At 55.0% G+C, this 27,984-nt stretch overlaps 1 protein-coding gene across 4 annotated transcripts; it reads left to right on the forward strand.

Annotated features, from left to right (window-relative positions):
• Positions 1 to 31: 31 nt before the first annotated feature.
• Phrf1 (PHD and ring finger domains 1) lies at positions 32 to 27,940 on the forward strand. Of its 4 annotated transcripts, none has more exons than XM_047516816.1 (19): positions 52 to 154; positions 1,133 to 1,263; positions 3,633 to 3,748; positions 4,233 to 4,361; positions 7,910 to 8,115; positions 10,075 to 10,158; positions 11,676 to 11,791; positions 15,192 to 15,289; positions 15,619 to 15,794; positions 16,727 to 16,856; positions 20,142 to 20,275; positions 21,662 to 21,843; positions 22,060 to 22,176; positions 22,675 to 22,826; positions 23,362 to 26,040; positions 26,251 to 26,405; positions 26,570 to 26,827; positions 27,000 to 27,128; positions 27,616 to 27,940. In XM_047516816.1, exons 3-19 carry the CDS (start codon positions 3,655 to 3,657, stop codon positions 27,757 to 27,759), a joined length of 4,983 nt encoding a protein of 1,660 aa, XP_047372772.1. In that variant the 5' UTR covers positions 52 to 154; positions 1,133 to 1,263; positions 3,633 to 3,654; the 3' UTR covers positions 27,760 to 27,940. The 4 variants fall into 4 exon arrangements, with proteins under 4 accessions (XP_047372771.1, XP_047372772.1, XP_047372770.1 ...); XM_047516814.1 differs by having other exon boundaries at positions 53 to 154; positions 22,057 to 22,176; XM_047516815.1 differs by lacking the exon at positions 1,133 to 1,263 and having other exon boundaries at positions 32 to 154; positions 22,057 to 22,176.
• Positions 27,941 to 27,984: the final 44 nt, after the last annotated feature.

The raw sequence follows: 27,984 nt of genomic DNA on the forward strand, positions 1-27,984 counted from the left end.
GAAACCGGCCCGTGCACTTCCGGGTCGGGGAGCGCGCGGCGGCTGCGGCGGCAGCGGCGGCGGCAGCGGCGGCGGCGACCCGGCCTAGTCGCGGAGTCGCTCGCGGGGCGGCGGCGGGTGCGTCCGGCGCGCCCCGGAGGCGCGAGGTTTCCGGGTACGTGCGGGGCCGAGCCGGCCCGGCGTCCCTGCGGCGCTCGGCTGTGCGGGCCGCCCGCGGGCGCCGCGCGCTTTGTCTGCGGCCTGCGGGGCGGGGAGGCCTGCGCGCGGGCGGGCGGGCCCGGAGGCCTGGCCCCAGCCCGGGAGCTCCGCGCGGCGGGACGCCCAGGCGGGGCGGCGCCGGGCCAGTGCGGCCGGTGTGGCCTTGGCCAGCTTGGCCGCACTGGCCCGGCCTGTGGTTGACGGCATAGTTGCGTGTTTCTTAGCCTCGGTCGTCCTCAGCAGTAGCCTCTCGGGAGTGGGTGTCGTCCGTGCTTTACAGATGAGTAGCTCAGAGCCCAGAGAGGCCGAGTAACTTGCCAGCGTCACACAGGTACAGAGAGGCAGGACCGGCGCTGCTTCCTCATCCCTTCTCTCACCTTCTGCCCTGCTCTTTTCAGAAGCTTCTCTCGAGCTTATTTTCTCTTCTTGTTTCTGCAATAAATAATAGTAATTTGTCTGGGGAGCCGCGTTGGCCAGTGGTGGCCTGGATAGGGTTTGAGACTGAGGTGGGTTTGTCTTAGGATCTGACATACCTTCCCTCTCTCATGGACCTCTTGATTTTTTTTCTTTAGGAAAAAAGATTGAGTCAAATAAGCACGTGGCACCCTTCTACACTATACCACGAGTCCATCTCAACCCCATGGAGTCCTTTGTAGTCCCCAGGTGGTTGAGTTTCATGACAGTTTACAAACCTGAGATCTCATTGGGGCTCCTCCGGTAGGAGGTGAATGGGGAGGAACACAGCCTGAGTGGAGAAGCTGGACTTGCTGCAGGCTTGCACAGTGCCCAGAGTGGGCACCCAGGCTCTGGTCTGGCACCAGTGCATCTCTTTTGGTTCCTTAATAACCGTTGGAACTGCAAGTTTATTGGTTCCTCTGAGTTTGAAGAGGGAAATAGCCTTTCTGGTTTTCTTTTTTCCCTCTTGACCTCCCAGAAACCTGGAGGCTGAGCAAGAGTCACAGCGGCTCTCTGAGGGAGTTCTACCACCATTCCCAAGGGCAGTCAGGAAGGACTGTGGGCTCTTCTGCAGGAGTGGCTCTGGACTCTGGCCTGTGGTGGTTAGAGGTGAGGATGATGAACCACTGTGGGTCTGCCCCAGCTGGAGCTGCTGGGGGACCAGAAGGAGCTAAGCTAGAGGTCCTCACTGCACAGTGTTCTTACTGGGTTTTCTGTTGGGGAAGGGGAGACTAGTGGCCCCAGATTGTGGTTTTGCCCCTGCCCCTACTGCTTGCTCTGGATGCCTGGCTGCTGTTGTCCTGGGTGCAGGCCCCAGTTGCTGCTTCCACTTGGGTTTTGTTTTAGTCCAGGAGGAATGTTGCTCAACTTCCTCAACCTGAGCTTCCAGTGACTGCAGTAGAGGGCCATAGGGGCCTGTGGCTGTGGGCCTCAGCTGTTTGGAGGGTGCAGACCCCTCAGAACATAGCCCTCAGGTGCGTGCATTGCTGGAGCTCAGCCTCATTCCTGAGCTGGTATTTCTGGCAAACTCCCGTGTTTGAGCTCCGCTGCTGCTGCCGCCTCACTAATCTCTCCTGACAGGTCCTGCCACTGCCCCTTCCTGTGGCTCTTGGTCATAGTCCGTCGGGGAGAAGCCAGGAGTTTTGTGTTCATATGTGTGATGTAGTATGTAACACATCATTGAAGTGAGGGATCTGCTGTCCATCAGTTGGACAGGTAACTGCTGTTACCTAGGTAGTATTGGGGTCCCATTTCCTGGTCTCTTTGAAGTGTTCCTGGTACATTGGTGTGTGTGCCTCTCTCCCTTCCTCACTGTTTATCCAGATCAGGGACTGTTACCCTTGTGCTGCATGTAGTCAGGGCGGGGTAGGCATTGGTGCAGGAGGACTGGGCTTCATTTATGGGAAGGGTCACCAAAGTTTTGTAGGTCCTCTTATTTGATATCTGTGGCCACTGCTGGGTCTCAGTGCAGAGAGTTGTCATCCTGGGTGGGCCATGGTATGGTCTTGTCTGCCTTCCTGCCTGCCTGCCTGCCTGTGAGTCCTCCAGGGTCAGTTTTCCAGCAGGAATCTGGCCAGTGCTCCCTGCCAGGTTGCTGAACTCACCAGCAGCAGGGCGCAGACCCTTCTCTGAGTGAGGATTTGGCTAATTATCTTAACCTTGGGGCAGCAGGGAGAGGAAAAGTTAATAATTTGGCAAAACCATGTCTCGGTTCACCATCTCTGGGACACTTGTCCATCGATGTTTTCCTCAAAGGAGCACACTCTCACTTATGAGCAGACACTGGGGACCTGGAGCTCTGTGGTGCCCATCATGTGGGAAGGTAATATGGGCCTGGTGAGATGGTGACTCGAGAGTGGTAGCCACTGCAGTGGACATGGGTTCTCTGCAGCCTAGGGAGGGAAGGAAGTCTGCCTATGGAGTCAAGCCCATCCCCATTCTCCTGCCTCAGAGATGTGGCCTAATGGGAAGGGCATCGTGCTGCAGTGGACTTCACTGTGCCCTGCTAGATTTCTGGATGACCTCCATATGAGAGGTGTCTCCTTTAAGGCCACCTGGAAGTGAAGTGAGCAGCAGTGACGAAGCAGGGCCCTCGTGTGGACTGCTGCTGCTTCGGGGACCCAAGTTTGAGTCCCTGGTGTAGAAGGAAGGTTATGTTGAATGATGTTTGAAGTTGTTTATACAAATTTCTGCACTGTACTTACAGTGGCCTGCAGACTGGGCCTAGCAGGTGTCTCTTGGCAGGTCAGGAGATGTGGTCCAGGTCTGTTTTGCCTCCCAGCCTGGGTATTACAAGGACTCCACATACAGACTTGTGGTCAAAGTTCCATGTGCCTTTGTTGAGCCCCACTGCTCCTTACAGTGGTCAGTGGAGTAGAGGCTTGTGGCCCAGCCTTGGCCAAGAGTGATGTGCCCAGGGAGTGGTGGGCAAACAGATTCCTGGTGACTAACCCTCAGTTGACAAGTGCTACTTGTCAACTTGCCTCAGCTCAGGATAGGTACATTTTATTCATTTCTGGCCTTGGGACTTCTCAGGGTGCTTGTACCAATGTGTGGCAAGCCGTCAGGAGTTGGGACCTGACTTTGCATGTGACTCTGTAGGAGCCATTGTCCTTTTTGTTTTGTTTTGTTTTTTGGTACTGGGGATTGAACCCAGGAGCGCTCTACCACTGAGCTATACCCCCAGCCCCAGCCTTTTTTTTGAGACAGGGTATCTCTAAGTTGCTGAGGTTGGCCTCAAACTTGCGATCCTCCTGCCTCAGCCTCCAGAGTTGCTGGGATGATGGGTGGTGTTACCACCTGGCTCTGTAGTGTATGTCTATGTGGTTGAGTTGCTACATGTGTTGTCTCGTGCCTCAGCCACAACATTCACAGAAATGTTCCAGCACCAGGAATGTGACGGGAGGGAGTGACTTATTCTTTCTGGGTCTCTGCAACCCTGGCACTTGGGGGAATCCCCTGGCTCTTGTTTCTTCCAGAACTGAGCTCCAATGTGCAACAATGGATGACGACAGCCTGGACAAGCCTGTGGCGCACAGTTCGGGTCCGGATGGAGGCCCCCGAGTGGGCCCTGCAGACCTGACCAGCAGTGCTGGTGAGCCCCCGCTGGGAGGGTGTCCCTGATGGATTCTGGTGCCTAGAGTGTTTTCCGGGTATCATTGCCCCAGGAGGATGTCTGTATGTGTTGGTTTTCAGCTTTTAACCCTTTAAAAAAGTTATTCTTTGAGCTTAAATTGTGTGTGGCACATTTATTGTTTTTGTCATTTTGTTTGTTTTGGTTTTGGTTTTGGGGGATGGGGTCTTGCTGTGTTGCCCAGGCTGACCACTCCTGGGCTTGAGCATCCTCCTGCCTTAGTCTCCTTCACCCAGCCTTTTGTCTTAGTTTTAATGCAGGCAACACATGCAGAGTAAAAGGACTCCAGGTAGTCCCCTCTTCCCTTCATCCATCTCTATCTGCCCTCCAGTTGCCCCTTGGCAGGTATCCTTCTGCACTCCTTTGCGTGCGCAGAGCATCCCAGGCTGTGTGCTGCCTCCCTGTGACACTGCCCCATGGTCTGTGCTTTCCCCTGGTGACCTAGGTCTAGAAGAAAGCAGCGATGGTCACAGTGGGGACTCTGAGGACGACACAGGCAGTGAGCATGGTGACTGCACAGACAGAGAGGACGAGGAGGCAGCCTCTGAGGAGGAAGACCCTGAAGACAGATCAGGTGAGCTTGCTGGCATCTGAGTGTGGCCTGAGTGGGGACAGCATTTGGCAAAACACGGGTAGCTGGCCTGACAGAGGTGTGGGACAAGCCTTTGCTCTCCACTCCTGGTGTCTGCCCTCGGACAGGGGCTCACTTTAGTTGCACGGTTCCACGGGCTTCTCTTCTGTTAGGGTGGGAACTGCAATGTCTAAGAACATCAAGGGGCACACACTGCAGGCACACAGCACCAGACCAGAGCACGGGCCACAAGAAACTCCTGGCAGCCCTCGCCCACCGCCGCCCGCGAAGGCAAGGCACCCTTGCCATTCAGGTACAGGATAGTAACATGCCCTGGGCTTGCGTGCCCAGGACCCCCTGACCTCGACGCGGGTTCAGCAGTGACTCCATCCAGTGACTCGTTCTCTTCTGTCTGACGGAGCCGGCAAGCACATCGCAGGGTTTTATTGAGGTTTCTGGCCCACATACAGTGGTCTGCAGGACCATGCTTGCAGGGCATGTGTACTCTGGGCACGGTGGTGGGGGCTTCTCCCTGTTCTTTGTGTTTCGCTGGCCTGTGCTCACCTGCCAGGTCAAACAGGTGCCACCCTCCCCAGAGGAGGGGCTCAGTGCTCTTGGAAGTTGGACTCAGCTCTGCCTTCCTCTGCTGTGGAAAGTCATGGTCCAGAAGTGTGCTTCAGTCCTTCAAGATGGCTGTTAGTGTTAGAATGTTCCAGAAAAGTGACTCTTTTTTGTGGGATAGGACTCACACATTACGAGTCAGCTGCTTTGTGTGTTCACCACCCACTTTCCCAAGGTTGGACTTCCAATTCTGAGCAAGGACTGCAGATTCTGTCCTGTGTAAAGGTCACTGATGGGGCTTTTGTACCTATTTCCTTGTGTAGAGTTGAGCTTGTCCCACCTGTAGCAGGTCTTGGCATGGGTGTTGGCATTGCCTGAGCTGAGGGCACAGACAGTGGGTGCTATCAGGTCACTCCCTATTGAGCATTCCAGGAGGCTTTGATGCCAGACGTTCTTGTCTGGGGCTGGAGTGAAGGTAGGCGTTAGTTCACCCAGGGTCCCTGCTGACCCAGAGCTGGTAGGCCTTGGACGGGAATACTCCAGGCCTGGTAGGAGAGGAAAAACTTCCGGAGAAACAGCTGAGACACAGTCTGCAGGACAGGAGCTGGCTGGGCAGTGATGGACATGGGCCAGGGATGGAGTGTTTATTACTGAGGGATGATAGGTAGAGACCCGAGCCTCATGAGCGTGGGAGGGCTCCCCACTGTGTTCCTGCTGTGCCAGCATCTTGTCAGCTGGCAGGAGGTGCACTAGAGGCTGAGGAGGGAGTCCCTCAAGGGCTTCTGCACACCAGCGCCCCTTCCCACCAGCAGCCTGCTTCTGCTCTGCCTGTTGGTTTTCCTGCAACTCCTGAAGAGCAGTTGCTTTTCCTGCTGTTTGTTGCATTCCCAGCCTGGGATGGTATCTCTTCAAATCTTTCCTTGAGAGTTGAGAACTGAATTCTGGTCTGCCGCTGCACTCCCAGTGTCTGTTTTTCCAGCTCTCCAGACAGTACAAATCATCACTCTGTTTATAATAACTGTGATCATGCAGTGTCATTCACAGCCACTTGCTGCAAGGCAGCCCTCCTCTTCCTGGCATGTGCCCCGTCTTCTTTCAGATCTGTCTCCATACAGTTCTGCTTCCTGAAGACATTGCCTTCCTGTTCTGGTGTTCTCAGGCCAGCCACTGGCTGTCCTGCTGGAGCTGGGCTCATCTATACCCTGTGGTCCTTTGTTTGTCCAAGGTGTTCTCCAGCAGCCCCAGCGAGGAGGACTGCTCAGGACCTTGCCCATTTGCACCTCTTTGTCCACCTGCATGCTGCTAGGAGTCATTGTCCAACACCCAAAGGCTCTGCTCTGTGGGCTGTGGCACTATGTGGTGGTGCTCAGGCAGCCCTAAGATTGCCAGTTCCTTGCCTTTGGGATTCACAGGAAGAATTGGATCGTCTGGTGTCTGCTTACTTCTGCCGTGGGTACTAAACCAAGCAGGAAAGCTGAGGGCATTTGTCACCCTGCTGCCCATTTATCATCTTCCAAAATGTTGTGCATATCCCTTTATTAGTTTTTCAGTGCTGTGTGACAGCGTATCACAGATTGAGCAGCTGAGGGCAGTACATTCATTATCTCGGTGCTTCTGCTGGTCAGAGTCTTGAGTGCCCATCGGCAGGGTCCTCTGCTTAGGTCCCACCAGCTGACTTCAAGGCATTTGGTGGGCCACACTTCCCTTCAGGCTCAGTTTCTCTTCTAGTCTCTGCCTGTTGGCATAATCTCTAGGGTTGAAAGACTGAGGTGCTGTTCTTCTGACTGCTGTTGGTAGGCCCCTGCTCTGCTTCTGGGAGCCAGCCATTGCCCTGGCTACATGTGTTGGCTATTTCAGTCTTTCTAGCCCAACAGGAGCATTCTTCTCTGATTGCTGTCCGTGCGAGGATCTGGAGACACTCTGCTTTGAATAGCTCACCTGCTGGGGTGTGGTGGCTCTTGCCTATAATCCTAATAATTTGGAGGCAGGAGGATCACAAGTTTGAGTCCAGCCTTAAACAACTTAGCGAGAATGTCTCAAAAGAAAAACCAAAAGGACTAGTGATGTAACTCAGTTGTAGAGTTCCTGGGTTCATTCCCAGGGCAAAAAACAAAAAGAGCTCACCTGGGGAGGTTGGGCAACTGGGGATGATTCCCCTTTTGCTAGGTATGGAAAGGGCCTTGGAGAGGGCATGCCAGCACCTCTGCTGGCTCTGACTATAGGGGCAGAGTCTTAGAGCCAGTGGGAGCTGCCTTTGTAGTACATGGGAACTTTAGTCCTTTGTGTTTGGTGTTGCTTTGGTGGAGTGCAAGAGGAAGAGAAGACAAACGTGTTGAGTGTGTTGGCTGCTGGGTTTAATTGAAAGCATCTTACTTACATGCTGATCAGGCCCTTGCACCAGACCTCTAGAAATAGTCCATGTCTGATGTAACCAGTGGCCCAATTAGAAATCTGTGCCCTCTGCATCCCACAAGGAAGAGGAAGAAGGGGTCCTGGAAGGAGGTTTTATCTGAAGGCAGATCGTCCTGTTGTCCTGTTGTCAAGGTGTTTTGAGAAAGAACTGTTGGGACACACACGCAGCTGTGCAGGTGCAGCATGTTCAGAGGCCCACAGTGAGTCCTGTCTTCTCTGAGTCCTGTGCTGGCCCCTGGGGACCACCTTGCACCATGGGGCTCTGGTGGAAGGAGCTGGTATGGCTGCTTAGCCAGCCTGCCTGTACCCTTGGCTCAGAAGCAGCTGTGGTTGAAGACGCTTCAGGAAAGGAGTGGTGGCATACACAGCTGACAGGGCTGCAGGGCAGGCTCCTCAGGGTCATAGGTGCCCCAGGAGTGTGACCTCACAGGTGGACAGGGCTGTGTGACCTGCCAGGAACTAAGACTGAATGGAGGCCCCTGTCCTGAGTACAGGTTGGGCCCACTTGTGGCCAGTGTTCCTGTTCACACAGCCACTCCTGTCTTTTGCTGATGTTGGAACATTTCCACTTTTTCAAGGTTCTGAAGATTCTGAAGATGAAGTGGAAACATCGGTGGTGGCAGCAGATACTCAGGGGAAGCTGGAAGCCAGAGGGACCCTCAGTTCTGATGAGGATGTGGAGAGCTGCCCAATCTGCCTCAATGCATTCAGAGACCAGGCTGTGGGCACACCAGAGACCTGTGCCCACTACTTCTGCCTGGACTGCATTGTCGAGTGGTCCAGGGTGAGTCACCCTCTCATGGGGCTACTTTCCCCTTGGGATGCTCCCACTCTAGCTACTAGCTGCAGTGTCAACAGGATCTTACCAGTGCCCCTGCTCTGCTGTCCTGTGTCCCCAGCAGCTTAGGAACATCTGTGGTTGGTCCAGGGAGGAAGTAGATAGCATTGTACCATGTATGTGGCCTGTGTACAGGGTGGTTTCTGTGGGGTTGAGCCTTCTGTTGATCTTACTTCCTGTTCTGTGGGTGGATGCCGCCCAGTTTAGATTCAAGGTTAGGTTTTCCTTTGGGCAAGCAAAACCTTTGTTTAAATTGGGGAACGAGGCAACATGTTTGCTATGTCATAATCAGTTATATGATATTTATTGAAAAATAATAAAAAATAAAGGTTCACGTATCAGTAGAAGGTGTGGGCAAGTAATAAGCTTATCAGTAAAAATTATAAATGAATTGTGGAAATGTTGTGTTTAGCCAGATTGTTGGAAATAAGGTTCATGAAGATATAAGCTGGACATAGAAATAGGCAGCCACAGTGCCACACACCTGTAATCCCAGCAGCTCAGGAAGCTGAGGCAGGAAGATCATGAGTTCAATCCCCAGTACTGCCCACCCCCCCCCCAAAAAAAAAAAAATGAAAGGAAAAAAAACAAATAAAGCAGATGCATAAGATACATAAACAACTTTTCTAAAACAATTGCAACTGAATAAAGAAAGACCACTTTCCAGAAGGGAAGTCTGTTCACAGAGGTGGCCATAGTGATGCAGGTTCTGTGAGTCCTGCTGGGAGACCCATGGCACTTGGTGGACTGTGAAGCTCCTCAAGGAGGCTAAGAAAGCAAGAGCTGCCAAGATAGCTCTGAAAAGGGAGACATGACTTCCTGGGTGTCAGGATATATAAAACTCTAGTAATTTGACTGAGATTGGGTCAGAATGTGAACCAGACCCAGAGAGCTTGCAGGGTTCTGAGGAGACATAGAAGCACTGGAGCGCCAGGCAGCCTCTGGGGTTAGAGAAAGCAAAGTCCACAGTGATTGGTGTGTCGGGCTAGCTCACCCCACACTGCCATGTGGACCCACAACCTGGAGTTGAAAGCAAAACTCTGGGGCTTTCTGGGAAGAAAATGCAGTGGTTTCTGTCACAGTCAGCAGAGGGTAAGGCATGAAGGCCAGCAGGAGGGTGCTCAGCAACACTGGCCCTGCCTCCTGCTGGCCCCAGCTTACATAGACTCACGGGGAATGTCATATATATAGCCTCTGGTGTGCACACCAGGTCCACAGAGACTGGCACACAGATGGGCTCAGCAAGTGACCATACAGTATGTGGCCATGACCACTCCTGCCTGTTGAAAGGGGGGAGAACCTTGTGGGAGCAGCTCACATTGTGACTCCATTTGTAAGAAACTTCAGGGAAGATTCCTACACTATCTGTAGGAACAGAATGCAGGGTGGGGGTGAGATGGGAGACCTGGGGTGGTGACTCTGGGAGGTATGCATTTGTCAGAGCTCCCCGAAATGTGCAGCCAAAATGAGCAGGGTTTACTGTATACAGTGTACCTCAGTAGCGGCCACTCGAAACACTTAGGAAAGGCAAGGAAAAAACGTGTGCAGCATCCACACTAGGAAAACAAATGCTGAAGAAGCTCTGGGAAGCCTGTGCAGTAGGCCTGTGCACTGGCAGCTGTGAGCAGAGGCTGCGGGGAAGCCCCAAAGCCCATCCTGCTGCTTTCCGCGCGTCTGCGTCTGACATCTCACATGCGCTAGGCTTTCTTCTCCCTCCTGGGTGGCAGTGCGGGCATCTGTCTCCTGTGCAGCGTCCCTCCTCTCAGCACAGGGCCTGGCACATGGAGCGGTTCAGTTGAATGATTTTGGTGTAAAAAGAACTGTGACTTCAGAGTGACTCTCCAAGATAGTATTGACAGCGATGGTGATTCTGCAGGATTCTGATGCAGTTTTTCTTCCTTACAGAATGCCAACTCCTGTCCAGTTGATCGAACAGTATTCAAATGTATTTGTATTCGAGCTCAGTTTGGTGGCAAAATCTTAAAGAAGGTGAGTGTAGGTGCTGCCTGTCCCCCACTTGTGTCCCTGTCTTGTGGGAGGGAGCGTGCTTTTAAAAGGTGCTTTGCTTTCCTGAAGTGAGGGGTGTTGGCTACATACTTTTCAGAAATGCACTGAAGTGCCCTTGGTGGCCCAAGCACAAAGCCCAGAGCTGGAGCCTGTGAACCACAGGCTGTGGGTGGGGCAGTGGCTGGGATGCTGGACTGCTGGGCCACTACTCTGCAACCTCCTCATCACAGGTCTTCAGCAGCTACAGTGGAGAGGGAGATGCTGGGGCAGGAGGGGCCAGATTTCAGAATGTACCAGACTAATTACTTCCTGTTGGCACTGGAGGGAGGCAGTCTGTGCCTCTGCTGTCCTGTACTTGCCTCTGCTTATCTGCTCTTTTGTGGTGTGTGTGGTATTGGGGATGGAACCCAGGGCCTCCTGCATGCTAGGCAAGTGCCCTGCCACTGAGCATGCTGTTGGTGATAAGCAGTGTTAAAGGCCTGTGGGATTTCCCAGAGAGCCTCTGAATACTAGAAAAGCCCTGGTATGTTTTTGTAGCTATACACCTACTCTTTTCATTTACAAAGTCAAAGAAACCATAGGTGTAGAAGTCTGGCTGTCTTGTGTGCACATTTTTCTGATACAGGTGGCATTGTGCCTGCACTGGCCTCTTGGATTTGGACTGCAAGTGGCTATTTTGTTTTGCTGGCTCAGTGTCTCAGCCCATCACATGACCCTCCTTGAGGGTGGCTTGAGGTCTCTGGCCATGTCAGTTTACACATGTGTTACGTAGGTTGTTTCTTGTACCTGAAGGAGGTGCCAGTAGCATGTGGGCATCCTATTAGAGAGAGGTCTGAGACTGATTCCAGCTCTGCAGCGCAGGTGCAGGGTTGGTGGGTGTCCTTGACCCCTTTATCCTGACACAGGCATCCCTTTGGAGAAAGCATGTTCACAGACGCCTGAGTGTCTGAAGACCATGGTTCTCAGGGGGTAGAGTAGGGACATGTGCTCTCAGTGCGTGACTGCTACCACCACGGGGAGCCGTGCATCAAGACGGCATGTTTTGGCAGTCATGTTTCTGAGTCTGCTTATTTGTCAGTGGTTTCTGAGCTGTGTGTTTGGTGCTGGGCTGGAACCAGCGCCTTGCATGTGTGCTCTGCCACTGAGCCTCACTCCAGCCCAGTTCCGCTGTCGAGGCACGCTACTTTAAAACTGCCTTCTGCCTTTTGCATCTGCGAATCTCCTGAAGCATGTGTGAGCGCCCTCCAGCAGAGTCCTTCCTGGCCACTCTGGACTGTAGGACACTGGCCCCTCCCCACGTGTTGAGCCACTTCTCCTTGTATTTACTGGTCTTTAGAGAATGTGGAGATCACTGTGTACAAGTTAATTCAGGACTTCAGGCCTGTGGGGCCCTGGTAGATCTTAGGTCCACAGAGCCACTCTGGATTAGCTACACATCATCTGGCAAGCTGACCTGGATTCTGGGGTCCCACCAGTGTGACTGACAGTTCTCACTTCAGATTCCAGTGGAGAGCACCAGAGCCCACGAGGAAGAGGAGGACCCGACCTTCTGTGAGGTGTGTGGCAGGAGTGACCGTGAGGACCGGCTCTTGCTGTGCGATGGCTGTGATGCTGGGTAAGGGTGATGGGCCTATCCATGTGCCTGCTGCAGACTGTAGACTGTAGGATGAGGAGCGTGACAGCTCCTACCTCAGGCACTGGGGCTCACCTGCAGACAGCAGGCGCTGCAGACTCTCCTGGTGTCTGCACCTCCACTTTCCCAAAAGCATGCCTAGGCCACTCAGATGCACATATCATGCCAAGACAGGAAAGAGGGCAAGAAGGATATGGGAAGGACGCTGTGGCTAGCCTGCAGCAGGGTGGGATTGGCCTCACTCCCCTGGCCACCTGAATCCCTTTGCCTTTCTGACCACTGTCTGCCCTGCCCCCAGACATGCGTCTGATTCCCCTGTTGCCATCCCTGGCACTGCAACAGAGCCGGGGACTCCTGCTCTGCACTCATGTGCCCTGCCTATAGGAACCCCTGGTGTCCCTCACTGTTTAATCTCTTGGGTCTAGATCCCGTGTCTCCTGCCGGGGGTTTGCCTATTGATTTATAAAGTTTTTCTACTATAAAATTGTGGTGACGGGATTATGGAAAACCTGTTCTTGGGCATGTACCTCAGAGGTGTGGAACGAGCCGGGCACTAGCAGACCTGTAATAGTCTCAGACTTAAGGCTTGAGGTTGACCTGTGACTGATGGTCCTGGTCACCTCAACTTGACTGACACAGCTGCCCACCCCCAACTCCACTCACACCTGCATTTGTTCATGAGCCCCAGTGCCTCTTCCTGAGACACCTGGGTCACCTGCATCCTCGCCATGGCCTGTGGGAGCTCAGTGCTATGCAGCACCTCAGCCTCAAACCTGCACTATGTTGTCTCCCTCCTTCCTTAGAGCCTCAGCTCGAATCCACGTTTTCCCACAATTCACTGAAGCCTTGACCCTGTTGATCATTGGCTTTTCAGGATTTCTGCAGGTGTTCACTGCTGAGGGTAGTGTTAAGGGTAGTATGTGCTGATTCTGTTTTTGGTTTTGTTTTAAGGGTTTTGTGTTTTGAAACTAAACTGGCCTGGGGCTCCTGGGCTTGAGTGATCCTCCCACTTCAGTCTCATGTGTAGTTGGGACCACAGGTGTGTGTCACACTGCCACCAGCCCTGTCATGCGCTGAATCTGTTGATGTGAGTCAGGAGGGTTTGGGATGCAGCCACATCAGATGTCCCCAAGACCCTGTTAGTGCACCACCCTGGACACGCTGTGGTGACTTGATCACTGACTTACACTGTGAGCATCAGCAGAAAGCTCAAGAAATGGGGCTGTGTGGAGATGGCTGCAGCATCGCTCAGCACTCAGACCTCCACACACCACTGCCACTGCTGCTGCATTACGTGGAAGAGGGGCCTGCCCAGGCCTAGGCCAGCTGGCTGCCCCTGAGACCTGGCCCTAGCTACAGGGCGGAGGTCCCTGTGCCTGCTGGTGAGGTGCTGAGGAGTTTGACCACAAGCTGATTTTTCCTTAAGCTTTTAAATTGGTGCTGGGTATGGAACCCAGGCTCTTGCACATGCTAGGTAAGTACTGAGCCACACCCCCAACCCTTTTTTATTTTTTATGTTTTTGAAACAGGGTCTTACTCTGTTGCCAGGCTGGCCTCAAACTAACTTGCAATCCTTCTGCCTCAGCCTCCCAAGTGCTAGAACTACGGGTGTGCCACTGTGCCCAGAAAGCCTATAGTTTTTAGTTCTGTTCATTTAAATCAGCAGTTGGTTTTGATTATGGTAACCTTAACAGTGATTCCTGGGGATTTTTGCAACTTTTTAAAGTTTTTTATTGTAAACATACATTACATTTGTGAATACAGTGTGTATTGTTTTTATGTCATTGGATTATTTAGCAGATAAAGTGATTCAAGTACATAAAAATCTTGATGAATCTGAAACAGGAAAACTAATAGATACGTTGATTCTTGTACGTTACACATCCATGTACTGTTGACGTTTCCAGTGAGCTATATTTTAGTTAAGTCTTTTAACTTGCAACTCGGAAGGTATTCAGCTATTCATTTTGAAAAGGAGTCAAGGCTACGTGTAGATGTCCCTTTTATTTTATGAATTAAGATGCAGATTATCTGTGAAAGTTTTTTTGTTGTTTTTTTCTTACTTGTAGATGGACTCAATACCTTTTTATTTATTTTTATGTGGTTCTGAGGATTGAACCCAGTGCCTTACACATGCTAGGCGAGCGCTATACCACTGAACCACAACCCCAACCCCATCTGTGAATTAAAAAAAAAATTGCAACTCAGTTTATTCACAGGGAGACAGGCTTTCTGGGATACCTATCATCATGCCCCCTCCCCTGCCCACCGTAAAGATCCTGTCTGCTTTCAGCCAAATCTGCCAGCCCATCATGCTCCTGGGAGCCTGGAGCTCCTGGTGTGGGCTGAGCCACGGGTTCCTACACTGTGACTGAACGGACCTTGCAGCCTCCTCCTTGTCTATGTCCAGATTTGAACCTGTAGTTCATGTCCTTTTATCTAGAGTCAGTTGCAATAAATGCAGGCTTGACCTGGCCATTGGTGGGCATCTGTTGCTTGCAAAAGTGACTTCCACTTGCTGGGGTTGCTGCGATGGAGCATCAGCCCTTTGACAGCAGCTGGAGCTCAGCTGGGAGAACACCAGTTGAAATTTCTGGGTCCTTGGCGTCCTTTGAAAGAAGTTACAGGTGGTTCTTGACTTTTTCCCCAGAGAATACATAGGGAAGATTTTGGGACGGAATCTACCCAGGGTTCTTCCTGGCACCCAAGACTGTCCCCTGCTTTAAGTGCCAGTCCCAACCCAGGCTGTCTCCCATGTGTTTGATGCACCAGCTATACTCAGGTCTCACCAACACATGATGTGTTCGGTTGATCAGCTCCAGCAGCTCCCAGAGCTCAGGGGAGCAATTCACTGTTGGCACGACAGGATGCACACAATTTGCTGTGGGGCAAGATATGGGGCAGGATGCGGAGCTTCCTTGTCCTCACCTGGTACTGCCTGCAGGCACCTCCCTGTGTGAATTGTCAGAAGTTCTCTGAACCCTGTCCTTTTGGGTCTTCAGGGAGACTTCACTGCATAGGTTTGGTTGAAGTGTGGACGCCCGCGTTGACTGCATTGGATGAAGGGCTGACAGAGAGCAAGGTCCCTGTGGGATTCCTCAGGGACCCCTGCCAGCATGGGCAAGTCCCCTCTGAAGTGGGTCATCTGCTGTCAGAGACCAGCAGGGAACATCATTCTGTGACTTGCCCTGGGAAAGGATTTATGAGCCAGGAACTGTGGGCATCAACCAAAATAGATGTTCCCTCCTGTCCCACAGGGACACAGCTCAGCCCTACCAAAGTGCACTGCAACTGGGCACATGTGGATGCTGTCTTTGCAGCTCACTTGCCCGTGGGGCTCAGGGACTGAGGCTGACAGCCCCTGTACCCTCTCACCCTGTAGGTATCACATGGAGTGTTTGGAGCCCCCTCTTCGGGAGGTGCCCGTGGACGAATGGTTCTGTCCAGAGTGTGCGGTGCCTTCCACTGCTACTGCCACTGGTAACGCGCTGTCCCTGTCCCATGGAATGCTTGGGTACTTCCCGGTGGGGCCTGCAGTCCTGGAGAAGAGCCGCAGGGTTGGGTTGGTTTGGGGTGTGGGAAGGACCCCAGGGCTTCTGTCGAGGAGAATGACTTTTTTGATACACTCTTGGTAGGACCTGGAGGAGTATGGTGTTTGCAGGTGGTGGTGGGCTTGTTGATTTGGAGGTCGGGAGGACCCAGCTTGGGAAGAGCCCTGTCCTGTGTCTTGGCCTGCTTCGGCAGGGCAGCTCCCTGGGTGTGTTGTGCGGTGCACCTGGCCCAGCAGCCCAGGGTCCTCTTCTTCCAAGATGCGGGTCCTGTGAGTGAGGAGGAGGTCTCCCAGCTCCTGGCCGATGTGGTGCCCACCACCAGCAGGCTGCGCCCTCGTGCAGGCCGGACCCGGGCCATTGCCAGGACACGTCAGAGTGAGAGAGTGAGGGCAACTGTGAACCGGAACCGGATCTCCACAGCCAGGAGGGTCCAGGTGGGTGGACCAATGCCAGGTTGTCCTGCCCAGAGTGGTCCCAGTGCTGCGGGCTGGGCTACAAGGCAAGTGAACACGTTGGCAGCGCTGGTCTGGACAGAGATGCCCATACTGCAGGCCTGCAGGCAGTCAGCCCGGCAAGGGAGCGTGTGCCTGTAGGCTGGGTCATCCCAGTAGGCCAGTGTGCTGTGGTTTCAGAAGTGGACCAGGACCTGGCAGGCAGTTGAGCAGTCCACCGACCTCAGGAGACTGCCTCCCACACCCCAGGACCCTGCTGGGGAGCTGAGTGTGCTTCCTGGCAGACACAGCTCCCGGTGCTCTATCGGACACTCTCTGGTTAGAGATGCCTCTGCCCTGGGCTGGAGCTGCATGACCTGAATTACAGATGTTTTGGAAAAGCTGTGATCTGTCCCTATCCTGTGCCTCATCTGCAGCCCACAAGTCCATCCCTCTGTCTCTTTGCTCCTTCTGGTGTCCACTGCGTCTTGGGTGCTGTCCCTCTCACCTCTTGAACCTCTTCTCTCCCATTCACCTGCCCCTCCTGGCCCCCACTAGCTCCTTGCTGTGGGGCACCCTGTATATGCCTCGCTCCACCAGTGCTTGCCTGTGGCTCTGCTTGGTGTTCCCACTACCCCCTTCCTTCTCCCTGTTTGGAATTCCATTTGTTCCTTGGTACTTGCCCAGTCTTTCCAATCTGTCCTGCCCAAAGCTTGCTTCCCAGAAGCCCTGCCAGGAACCACTGTCCCTATGGCTGTTTTGGCCCTGGGCTCTGTGGGAGTGTTGGGAGGTGCTGCGGCCTAAGGATGTCCGACTTCTCTGACTCTAATGGGCTTTGTTCAGGGCTCTGTGCAGGGTCTGCAGTGGCATGGCCCTTCCTCGGAAAGGTGGTCTTCAGTGCATGTGCCCGCTGACCATGTTGTCTCTTGCTGCAGCACGTGCCAAGGTACCTCATGTCTGCCCTGCTGGATGAGACCATCGAGGCTGTTGCAACTGGCCTGAGCACAGCAGTGTACCAGCGCCCCCTGACCCCTAGAGCCCCCATCAGACGAAAGAGGAAGACAGGTGAGTGGCAGAATGGGCATGCCTCCCACCAGCAGCCCTGCCCCGGCAGAGCCCAGGGATGTGATCATCTCTTTCTTCTTGCTGCAACTTAATTTCTCAGCCAAAGATAAGTGGGTGCAGTGATCATGCCTGTCATCCCAGCCCTCAGGAGGCTGAGGCAGGAGGCTTGCAAGTTCAAGGCCAGCCTGGGCAATTTTAGTGAGACCCGGTCTCAAAATAAAAAGTAAAAAGGACTGGAATGGGGCTGGGGTTGTGGCTCAGTGGTGTAGTGCTTGCCTAGCAAGCTGGGTCCAATCCTCAGCACCACATAAAAATAAATAAATAAAATAAGGGTATTTTGTTCATCTATAACTAAAAGTGTTTTCAAAGGGGGGTGCTGGGCTTGTGACTCAGTGGTGGAGTGCCCAGGACAATCCCCAGTACCAGAAGGAAAGAAGAGTGAAGTTTCCTTGGCAAACATACATAGGTCCTGTGAGCGGAAGTTTCCCATCCTTCAGCAGTGCAGAGCGGAGAGGTTGAAACTGCAGAAGCTTGTTTTATGCTCACCTGAGCTGCTTGTCCTCACACCCACAGCGTGTCCATGGGCAGGCGGGTTGGAATCTCCTGGTGCACTCTGCCTGGAGGGTGTCTCTGGCCAGGGTTCCCCTGAGGCTCCTTCCTGCAGTGGGAAGTGCCTGGGAGACCAGAGCTAAACTGTGCACCCAGCCACACTCCAGGGTGGTGCAGAATAGTGATAGTGTCGCACACCCACGTTCCCTCTTTCTGTGTCAGAGCCTGCGTCTGGGCACCAGCGCGTAACGACCTGTCTTCTCTGTTACACGTGGCCTGGCTCAGGGCGACGGCACTGGCCTGCCTGCATTCTAGTTAGAAATGCAAGGTTGGGGGCTGGGGCTGGGGCTCAGTGGTAGAGCACTCACCTAGCATGTGAGACACTGGGTTTGATTCTCAGTACCACATATAGATAAGTGAATAAAATAAAGGTCTATCAACATCTGAAAATATATATTTTTAAAAAATGCAAGTTTGACCATGTTGCTCTTGTGCTGACTCACCCACCAAGGACATCGAGGTCCTGGTGGGACAGCCTGGCGAGTTGTCTGGCACCTTTATGTGCCGTGTCTTGCTTTGCCTGTGTTGCTTGCTCCTGGTGCTTGATGCCTTTGATGAACCTCCGTCACATGAGTGGGAAGATGCAGCAGTGAGCCCCAACCCCACCTCCATCGGGCTGCGTGGGCTCACAGCCCGTTCCTTCACCACCACTCCATCCACACCTGCCTTCCCATTTATGTGAAGCATATCCTTCATACCTTCATCATTTGTCTGTAAACACTTTGGAGTATATTCCTAAAAGAGGGGGTCCTTTTTAAAACAACCACAGTTCAGTGTTCATTCTGATAAAATGAGCAGTAACTCTGATACCTGGAGATAACCAGAGTTGAAAGTTCTAACATGTCATGAATGTGATTACTTTTTTTATAAATTAGGGTTAGGACATGATAGCACATGCCTGTATTCCCAGTTGTTTGAGGCTGAAGCAGGAGGCTCTCAAGTTTGAGGCCAGCCTGGACAATTTAGCCATGGCCTTGTTTCAAAAAGGCAAGTGTGTATTTGCATCAGATTCATGCTGGGCCTGTTGACTGTGTGTGTTTGTCCCTCTGTTCTGTCTTGTGGGGACATGCCCATCATCACTGGAGCCCTCCTGCCTCAAGTCTCTCTGTGGGTGGAGCTTAGAGGCCTGCCCAGGTGTGAGTTCTGGCAGTTAGATCTTGTCCGTGAGGGTGCCCTGGGGTGGTGCACTGTCAGAAAGCTGCACTGCCTCATGAGCTGGGCAGCAGCTGCTGGTGTCACGGCTCAGGTGTGTGGCTAGTGGTGTTTTAAGGGGACACCATTCTGGATTACCCAGGGAACATGTTCCAAGACACCCCATTAATGGCACCAAACTCTGTAGATACCATGCTTTTTCTGTGCATGCATACCTATGATAATTTTTAAAAACATTATTTGTATCATTTTTAAAAATTTTTATATATATGTATTTTTCAGTTGTAGGTGGACACAATACTTTTATTTTATTTTTATGTGGTGCTGAGGATCAAACCCAGGACCTCACGTGTGCTAGGCGAGTGCTCTGCCACTGAACCACAACCCCAGCCCATATGTAGAGTTTGACTTACAGATTAGGTACAGTCAGAGATGGCAGCTGTAAGTCGAAACAGAACACAGCAGGTCTAACAGCACACTATGATGGAAGTAATGTGAGTGGGCTCTCATGTAGCCCGTGCACTGTGTCTGCTCCCCTGTGCTGCCCAAGGGGCACAAGGGTTGTAACAGCCCAGGCGGGAATCTGATTGCCAGAACAGCTGCCTGGTGCCTGGTTGTGTCCAAGTGGAGGGGAGGGCTTGAGATTTCACCATGCTGCCCAGAACGATGCCGGTTTAAAACTTAGAGGTACTTTTTTCTGGAATGTTCCATGCGATCTCTTCAGACCATGGTTGGTTGCATGTAACTGAGGCCGTGGAAGGGTGGGTGCAGCCACACTCCTCACTTGGTTACTATGGAGAGGCCCTGAGGGAGACACACCCTCCTGCACCACCCACAGCCTTCGGGGCAACCTCGAGACCAATCTTCCTTCTTCCTTCACCAGGTCAGTAAGGGTTTCTGGCCTTGGCAGACTCAGGGGCCAAACGTGCTTGCAGGGCTCCTCTGTCTGACTGGCTCCCCTCCCCTGCTGATCTGGTGGAGCCCTGAAGCATGGGTCCATGGCGGAACAGAGGGGTCCTTGGTGTTGGTTTTATTGTCAAGGGTACACTTCTGCAGAGGGTGTAGTGTTCTCCAGTCTCCAGAGCACTCTCACCGAGCCACCAGGGACCATGGGGGTCATTGTTGCCTTTGACTCTTGGTTATCAGTGTTTGTTTCTTTTAATCCATTCTTGTTTCATAATCATGTAAAATATTGAAGGAGTCTAAAAGTCAGATTGAGATGACTCAGGGAAGTCGAGGTCCATCCTGTTTTTCTCCCTTCCTCCCACTCCCGCTCCCCTTAGGGACACATTATTTTTAAATGTTTATGGCTTATTTCTCCATTTTAAAAGTCCAAGCCAGGGCTGGGGTGTAGCTCAGTGGTAGAGCATTTGCCTAACGGGTGAGAGGCCCTGAGTTCATTTGATGGCACTGTGAAGAAAAAGGAGAGAGTGGGCATCCGTTCCAGCCAGCATGCAGAGTGCTGCCGGGCAGGGAGGGCCTGGCACAAGGCGCAGGGCTCAGGTGTCCTCATTTGCTTTCTAGGGAGACGGAAGAAAGTGCCAGGGAGAAGGAAAACCCAGTCCAGGTTGTCTGTAAAAAGTAAAGGTGCCAGTGCAAGATCTAAGAAGCGCCAACGCCATGTGAAGAGGAGAAAAGGGAGAGTCGCGAAGGCCCAGGTGAAGGTGGCGTCCTGTTCTGCCGGCCGGGGCTGCCCTGTGGGCTCAGGAGGGTGCTTAGCTCCTCAGTAACCCGCTGAGAACAGCCAGGGCCTCTGGTGCAGGTGGAAGATACAGAGAAGTTCCAGGCCCTCCAGCTGGCTATTTGACAGCCCTTGGAGCCCATCCTCGGGGCAGAGATCACCGTCTGGGATTGCCAGCTGACCGGGGCAGTAGGTGGACAGCCGGGAGCCAGTGGAATGGGCAGGGACATACTCACCCTTGCTGACCTCAGGAGCCCCTCCTTGGAGTGTGAGCAGCCTGTGTCCAGTGGGCCCTCAGGTGCCTAGACTCAGTGTGAGGCTGGCGTTCAGCACTTTGATGTCAGAAAGAGCTCAGCTGCAGCCCCTGACCCAGTGTGTGCTGCCCCTCTGTGGACTCACTCTCAAGATGGCTGCCATTTCCTAACCAGTCTGTGGTATACATTTATATAAGCACATTTTAGTTTTAGATGGAGTTTGAACATCTGGTCTGGTAATTCACTGAGACCAAATTCTGGAGTTAGGAACCACTGATGCTGTGACAGAGGGGAGGGATGTCTGGTGTATCCTGTCCCCAGCTCTGGTTACCCAGGCTCATGTTGCCCTCAGCCTCTGGGGCCTGACCATGTCGGTGCCCCCATCTCCTAAGCCCAGAATGCTCCAGAGGCTCCTGGGCTCCATCCTGACTTTCCTTCTTCATCTGCCTGTTTCTACAGTTCCTTTCGTCCTCTGGGGCTGCCACCTGAGCAGCACACATGACAGCGGTCCTCAGGGCTGCTCTGTCTCCTCTGCCTAGAATCTAGTGGAAGGAGCGTGTGGCCCTCTTGATTTAAGCAATTTAGGAATAAGTACAGTGAAAGTAATGTTTCGAGTGCACATCTGCTCCCTCCGCAGGGTTGTCAACAGGCAGCTGTCAGTCCTTGGTTGAAAGGATAGCAATCGCTGGGCATGGTGGTGCACACCTGTAATCCCAAAGGCTCAGGAGGCTGAGGCAGGAAGGAGGATTGCAAGTTCAAGGCCAGCCACAGCAACCTAGCAAGGCCCTGTGCAGCTTAGTGAGACCCTGTGGCTCAGTGGTTAAGTGCCCCTGGGTTCAATTTCTGCTACCCAAAAAAATAAAGAAAAGAAAGAGATGACAGTGACACTTCAGTGCCACCCACTTGACTGAGTTTGTCCTATACCGTGGACATTGGGTGTACTTAGGTCAACCTCTAAGGCTCGTCATGGGTGCAGACACAGCCCATGGCTCTGGGTGGCGTCCACGCGGCCTGGGGTGGGTCCTGCTGATGGGTGCATCTCCGTCTTGCTCTGTTCTTCAGGTTGCACTGTCGGTGATCAGTTGTTCTCTTTTGTTACTTTGCTTCAGAATGACGTCACAGCTCGTTCTCGAATTGCTCGGACGCTGGGCCTCTGTAGGCCTGTCCGAGGCACCTGTATGCCATCGGTGTACAAGCCGGTGGACCCCTCACTGGGGCTGATGCGGGCAGATATTGGAGCAGCTTCCTTGTCGCTGTTTGGGGACCCCTACGAACTGGACCCCTTCGACAGGTGACTACTCAGGGCAGCCACCAGTTTGGGTGCCCACTCCCCTTCCCCCTGGGGCCTTGGGCATGGGTAAACCTCAAGTTTCCCATTCATAAAGTGAGGGTCACAGCCCCTGCCCCAGCCCTCTCAGGTTCAGCAAGGTGACAGACTTCAGGGGTCTGTGCACCTGGGCTGAACCCACACAGGCTCCCCTTCCCTTGGTGTGTCCTCCTCCAGCAGTGAGGAGCTGTCTGCAGACCCTGCCTCTCCTCTGAGTGCCAAGAGGAGGGTCCTGTCCCGCTCAGCTCTGCAGTCTCACCAGCCCGTGGCCAGGCCCGTCTCCGTGGGGCTCTCCAGGTATGTGGCAGCAGGGGCTTCTGGGAGGGACAGACCCCGGCCTTGGCTGTAGCCTTGCCTCTAGTGATTTGCCTGGCAGAAGGTAGGAGCCTCAGGCAGAGACAGTAGCCCTGGTCCATGATCACCCCCTGGCCAAATCTATTCTGTGTGACTCCTTTAAAAAAACTGGACACAGTGGCCACACCTGTAATCCAACTACTTGGGAGGCGGAGACAGGAGAATCCAAGTTTAAGGCCAGACTTAGCAACTTAGACCCTGTCTCAAAATAAAAGAAAGGACTGGGGATGTAGCTTGGTGACAGAGCCCCCCTGGGTCCTATCCCAACACAAAAATAAACATAAATAACAGAATCAACGGAACCAACAAAGCAGGCAGAGGCACTTCTTCCTGGCAGTGGGGCAGGGCACTAGTGTCAGGAGATTTTTGCAGTAGTCAGAGCTGCTGGGTGGGGAGGAGGCAGACTAGATGGCAGGGCCTGCCTCTCGTCTCTACCCACAGGAGGCAGCTCCCTGCTGCCCAGGAGGAGGGCGTGGAGGAGGCCCCTGTCCCAGACCTGCTGGGGAGCATCCTGTCAGGCCAGAGCCTGCTGATGATGAGCAGCGCAGACGTGGTCATCCACCGGGACGGCTCCCTCAGCGCCAAGAGGGCAGGTGAGAGGCCCCTTCCTCGGCAGCCGTGGCAGGGGAGCCCCACTTTGCCAGCACTGACCTGTCACCCCGTCCTCAGGCTGTGCTCTGGGTGGAGGGAGAGCATTGAGGTACCAGAGGCCCAAATGTGAGTAGAGGGTGCAAGGTCCTGTCCCTTCCTATGTAGGGGACAGTGGCCTTTGCAGAGCAGCTCACAGGCCCTCCTGCCCCACAGGCCAGTGTGGTCGAGGACGGGCAGCACCTGCATCCCACCCACCCCGTCTCCTATCAGCCTGCATGGGGCACTTTCTGACCCACAGTGGTGTCACCACAGAGCAGAAGAGAGAGAACACACCAGCAGGCTTCACATTTACGAAACCAGTCCCTGCCCCTGACGCTCCTCAGGCCCGGTGAGGCAGGAGGTGGCACAGGACTCAGGGGGTCTGCCCCTCGGGCTGCCCTTCCCTGTGGCCCAGCATCGGCTCTGAGACAGTTAACCAGTCATCAGGCTCCTTAGAGTAGTGGTCAGACACACTGCAACTGGCCTTCTTGTTTTTAGCTCCAGTTTCTCTTCAGCGGAACTCAGTGGGTGCGTCCAGAGGTGAAGAAAGGCCCAGGCCCAGGGACGGCCTGCAGACTGGAGCACCACCCTCAGGGAGCCCGTCTAACAGACTCGTGGGAGACAGGCCACAGAGCTCGGGACTGAACAGCCAGGTCAGGTCGGCCCCACATCACACCCCTGCCTACTCAGCAGGGGTGCCCATGAGGCTGGGTGCCTCCCCAGCTCCTGGATCAGGCCAGACCCAGAACCTGTCAAACGGGAGTGGGCCTGGCTTGCGACAGAGCGACAGCCCCTGGTTTGATGGCACCAGCAAGCCGTCCTTACCTCTCAGTTCTGCCTCATCGAAGACCTCCAGCAGCTGTTCCAACTCTCCATCAAGAAGTGCAGCCCTGGCACACACCCCAAAGCCACCTCCCCGGAGAGCCGCCATCTCTGAACTGCCCAGGATTCCAAAGATCCAGAGGGACAGCACTGGCAGCAGGCAAGACTCAGTCCCACCCCAAGGGCAGAGTGTTGAAATCCCCAGCACCTGCATCAGTCGCCTGACAGGCAGGGAGGGTCCTGGGCAGCCAGCGCAAGGCCGGGCAGAGAATGAGCCCAGCAGCAGGGGCCCCCAGGACCCCAGCTCACAGACAGGCAGCTCCCGGCCCCCGGCTCCCAGCTCCCATGGCAGCCTGACCTCCCTGGGGCCCTCAAGAGGAAAAGGTCTCGGGTCCACCTTTGAGAGCTTCAGGATCAACATCCCTGGAAACACGGCACATTGCAGCCGGCTGTCCAGCCCTGGCTTCTGCAACACGTTCCGGCCTGTGGACAGCAAGGTGCAGAGGAAGGAGAACCCTTCCCCTCTCTTCTCCATCAAGAAGACGAAGCAGCTTAAGAGTGAGATATATGACCCCTTTGACCCCACGGGTTCCGACTCAAGCCCTCCCAGCAGCAGTCCTGAGAGCCTTGGCCCCAGCCTCCTCCCTTCGGAGATTACGAGAACCATCTCCATCAACAGCCCCAAGGCCCCTGCATTTCAGGCTGTGCGCTGTGTCACCTCCTACACTGTGGAAAGTGTCTTTGGGACCGAGCCCGAGCCCCCTGGTGAAACCGGGTCCAGTGCGCTCAAACTCCGGGGTGAGGGTGCTGCTGCGAGGGCCTCTGACGTGGAGCAGGAAGAGCTGGGTGAGGAGCCTGCAGAGAGCCGGGGCCCTGCTGCCCGGGCGCAGAGACTGTCCCCACAGGACCCCTGGGATGAGGAAGATGGAGCTACCCACGGTACCTTCTTTGGCTCCGAGGAGCGGACAGTAACCTGTGTGACTGTCCTGGAGCCCGAGGCCTCACCCAGCCCAGACGCACCGCAGGCAACCACCCACAGGATCGTGGAACTGCGGGCCCCGTCCCGCTCCCACTCCCGCTCCCGCTCCACCTCCAGCAGCAGGAAGAAAGCCAAGAGGAAAAGGGTGGCCAGGGAGCACCGGAGGACACGCTCCAGGACCCACTCTGGCTCCAGAGACAGGACCTCACGCTCGGCTTCGCCCCTCGTTGAGGAGCACTCCAGGGGGCGCCAGGCCAAGGCCAAGGCCAAGCACCAGAGACCTTCCAGTGACCGCGCCAGCAGTCAGGAGAGGGCCAAGAGGAGGAAGGCCCAGGAGAGGGGTCAGGAGCGGAGGCGGGACTCCAGGGGCCGAGGCCGGAGGAGGTCCCGGTCCCGCTCGGGAAGCCCCGGCAGCTCGTCCTGTGAGCGCCATGGGAGCAGGAGAAAGAAGAGGCGGCAGTCGGGGTCCAGGTCCCGAGGGAGGGACTGCTCTCCACCCAGCAGCCTGGAGAGGGCCCGGAGGCGCAAGCACCAGCGGGAGAGGAGCCGAGAGCGGCCAGACAAGAAGGAGAGCACAGCCCGGCCCCGGGAGAGAAGGAAGTGGAGGTCCCGTTCTCCCAGCTCAGAGCACAGGGCGCGGGAGCCCTGGCAGCCACGTTCCCGAGAGAAGCGACCCCGCTCCCAGGAGAGGAAGGGGACTGCCAGGGAGACTCCCCCTGTGCCCGCTCCTCAGGGGGAGCCGAGGCAGGGTGGGAACCAGCCGGGCACCCCAGTCCCAGCAGAGGCAGGCTTCGCCACAGAGGTGGTCACATCCAGCCAGGTTCCCCCCCAGGCACCCCCCACCCTGGAGGAGCCAGCAGAGTGTGCGCCCGAGGACCTGGACTATGGGGCCTCTGTCGAGGCGGGCCACGTCTTTGAGGACTTCTCAAGTGAAGCCATCTTCATCCAGCTTGATGACATGAGCTCACCCCCCTCCCCTGAAAGCACAGACTCCTCCCCAGAACGGGGCTTCCTGCCCAACCCTGTGTTGCCCCCAGCCGGCCAGGCACAAGACCCCACCCTGGCTGCCATCCAGAGGGAGGTGTCCCTGATCCACAGTGAAGACGTTTCGCACCCCCTGCCCCAGGCAGGGGGACCCCCAGAGCAGCAGGTGCTCAGGCAGGACTTGGCAGAGAACGCTCTCATGGCTCCCAGCACCCTGGGTGTGGCGCCCGTGGAGGACAGCCCCTCGGGCAGTGGGCGAGCGTGCCAGGTAGCCAGGCCTGACCAAGCCGCAGCGCAGCCCCCACTGCTGCGCTCCCGAGCGCTAGTGAAGCGAGTCACCTGGAACCTCGAGGAGTCCGAGGGGGGCGCCCTGGCCCTGGACAGAGGCTCGAGTGAGTATGCATCTGCCTGCCGGGTGGGCTGTGGTGGGGCAGGGCAGCCGCCCCAGGGCTCCCACCTCCCTGGCTCTGCGGTGAGCTCAGCCAGGGTAGGATCCTGTGGCCTGTGGTCCCCACTGCCGGGGCTCCTCCAGGACTTTCCAGCCAGTACGCTGTGTCCAGACTGCTCCCAGGGCACTCACCTCCCGTTTGTTGGACCCTCAGGGACGCCACTTCACAGGCCACAGAAACCCCGGGAAGAAGCTTGGGTCGCTGAGGACGGGATCCCCGTGGGGGACACGCAGGCACCCATCTCTGAGCTGCCACCTCCCAGCCACGTGCTCCTAGAGCCTGGGTTCCCCGACATGAACCTCTCTCAGGTAGGCGACCAGCTCGAGGACGAGGGCCACTCGGTCACACCCGGTGGGACCGAGGCCTCATGGTGCCGTTTCTTTCCTGCCCCGCCCCGTGTTTTGGGAGTGGGCTGCGGAGGAAGGGACTGCCTGCTGTTGGGGCTCTGCACTCAGTGAGGGTTCTCGTCCAGGTTCACAGCCCCAGCGTGCCTCCCAGCCTGGCTCAGCCCTCAAGCATCCCACCCTGCACGCTGGTCAGCCAGCCCTCAGTCCAGTTTGTCCTGCAAGGGAGCCTTCCCCTCGTGGGCTGTGGGGTGGCCCAGAGTGTGGCCCCGGTGTCCTCGGCGCTGGCTACAGCCTCAGAGCCAGCTGGTCAAGCCAGTACCACTGACTTGGAGGAGAGGATGGCCACTCCCAGGCCAGCTGCAGAAAAGACCAGGAAGGAGGAGGTGAGTGCCGCTGGCCCTTCACGGGGGGCTTGGGGCTGGTTTTAGGAGAGGAGCCAGCCCGGGGGGCTTGGGCAGGATGGTGGGCGCTGCTGGTGTTGCCTCTGCTCCTGGGTTGAAGCAGCTCCCAGCACCTCTGTCCTGCCAGCGGGGTCACAGGTGTCCTCCCTCCTAGTACATGAAGAAGCTGCACATGCAGGAGCGAGCTGTGGAGGAGGTGAAGTTGGCCATCAAACCCTTCTACCAGAAGAGGGAGGTGACCAAGGAGGAATACAAGGACATCCTACGCAAAGCCGTGCAGAAGGTGGGCTGTGGGCACCTGTGCCCATGCTGGGGAACCCTGAGGTCGTGGGCAGCGTGTTGCTGCACAGCACGGTCAGTGGTCCTGCCAGACCCAAGTCACTGCCTTTTCTTGCCAGTGCAGACTTCCAGGGGCCCATAAGCACAGCTTATGGACATTCATGGACGCCCATGCACATTCATGCTTTCCGTTGTGTTTGAAAAAGCTACCATCATAGGTGATGCTTAAAATGGCCCAGTCCATGCCCAGCTCACAGGTGGTAAAACTGGCCCTGAGAGGACAAGTACGCCTGTGAGATCTACCTCCAAACCCTCGACACCTGGGGGCACCCTCAGTGGCCCTGTGAGGTGGCAGACATGTGGGCAGGTGGCAGAACCCTGGGCCCTGTTCTGGGGGAGGGTGGACTTTAAGGCCTGGCTGTTTGGGCTCAGGCCCTGTTGGTGCAGCGTCTAGCCTGAAGGATGCTGGGTAACCAGATCTCACTCTCCAGATCTGCCACAGCAAGAGTGGCGAAATCAACCCCGTGAAGGTGGCCAATTTGGTGAAGGCCTACGTGGACAAGTACAGGCACATGCGTAAGCACAGGAAGGCCGAGGCTGGGGAGGAGCCACCCGCCCAGGGGGCTGAGGCCTGAGGCTGTGGGCCTTTGTAACCAAGGCCTGGGTCCACCAGCACTCCTGCCTTTGTGCTCCCTCAATGATACCTGTCTGCACCTGTCTTGTTCACAGTTGAAAACTGGACTTTTTTATATGTATATTATAGATATACTGTTTCCATTGTGTTCTAATTTATCAAAAATGGCTTATCTTTAGAAACTTTCTTGTGGCCTCAGTACTTGGAAGGGGAAGCCTTTGATGAT

Source organism: Sciurus carolinensis, chromosome 11 (assembly GCF_902686445.1).
Source record: "Sciurus carolinensis chromosome 11, mSciCar1.2, whole genome shotgun sequence".
NCBI classification, from domain to species: Eukaryota; Metazoa; Chordata; class Mammalia; order Rodentia; family Sciuridae; genus Sciurus; species Sciurus carolinensis.

Coding starts and splice junctions, on each gene's coding strand:
- Phrf1 (XM_047516815.1), top strand. CDS start 3,655: ATGGATGACGACAGCCTGGACAAGCCTGTGGCGCACAGTTCGGGTCCG. Junction 15,290..15,618: donor TTCCACTGCTACTGCCACTG/GTAACGCGCTGT, acceptor TCTTCTTCCAAG/ATGCGGGTCCTGTGAGTGAG. Junction 22,827..23,361: donor CCTCAGCGCCAAGAGGGCAG/GTGAGAGGCCCC, acceptor TCTTGTTTTTAG/CTCCAGTTTCTCTTCAGCGG.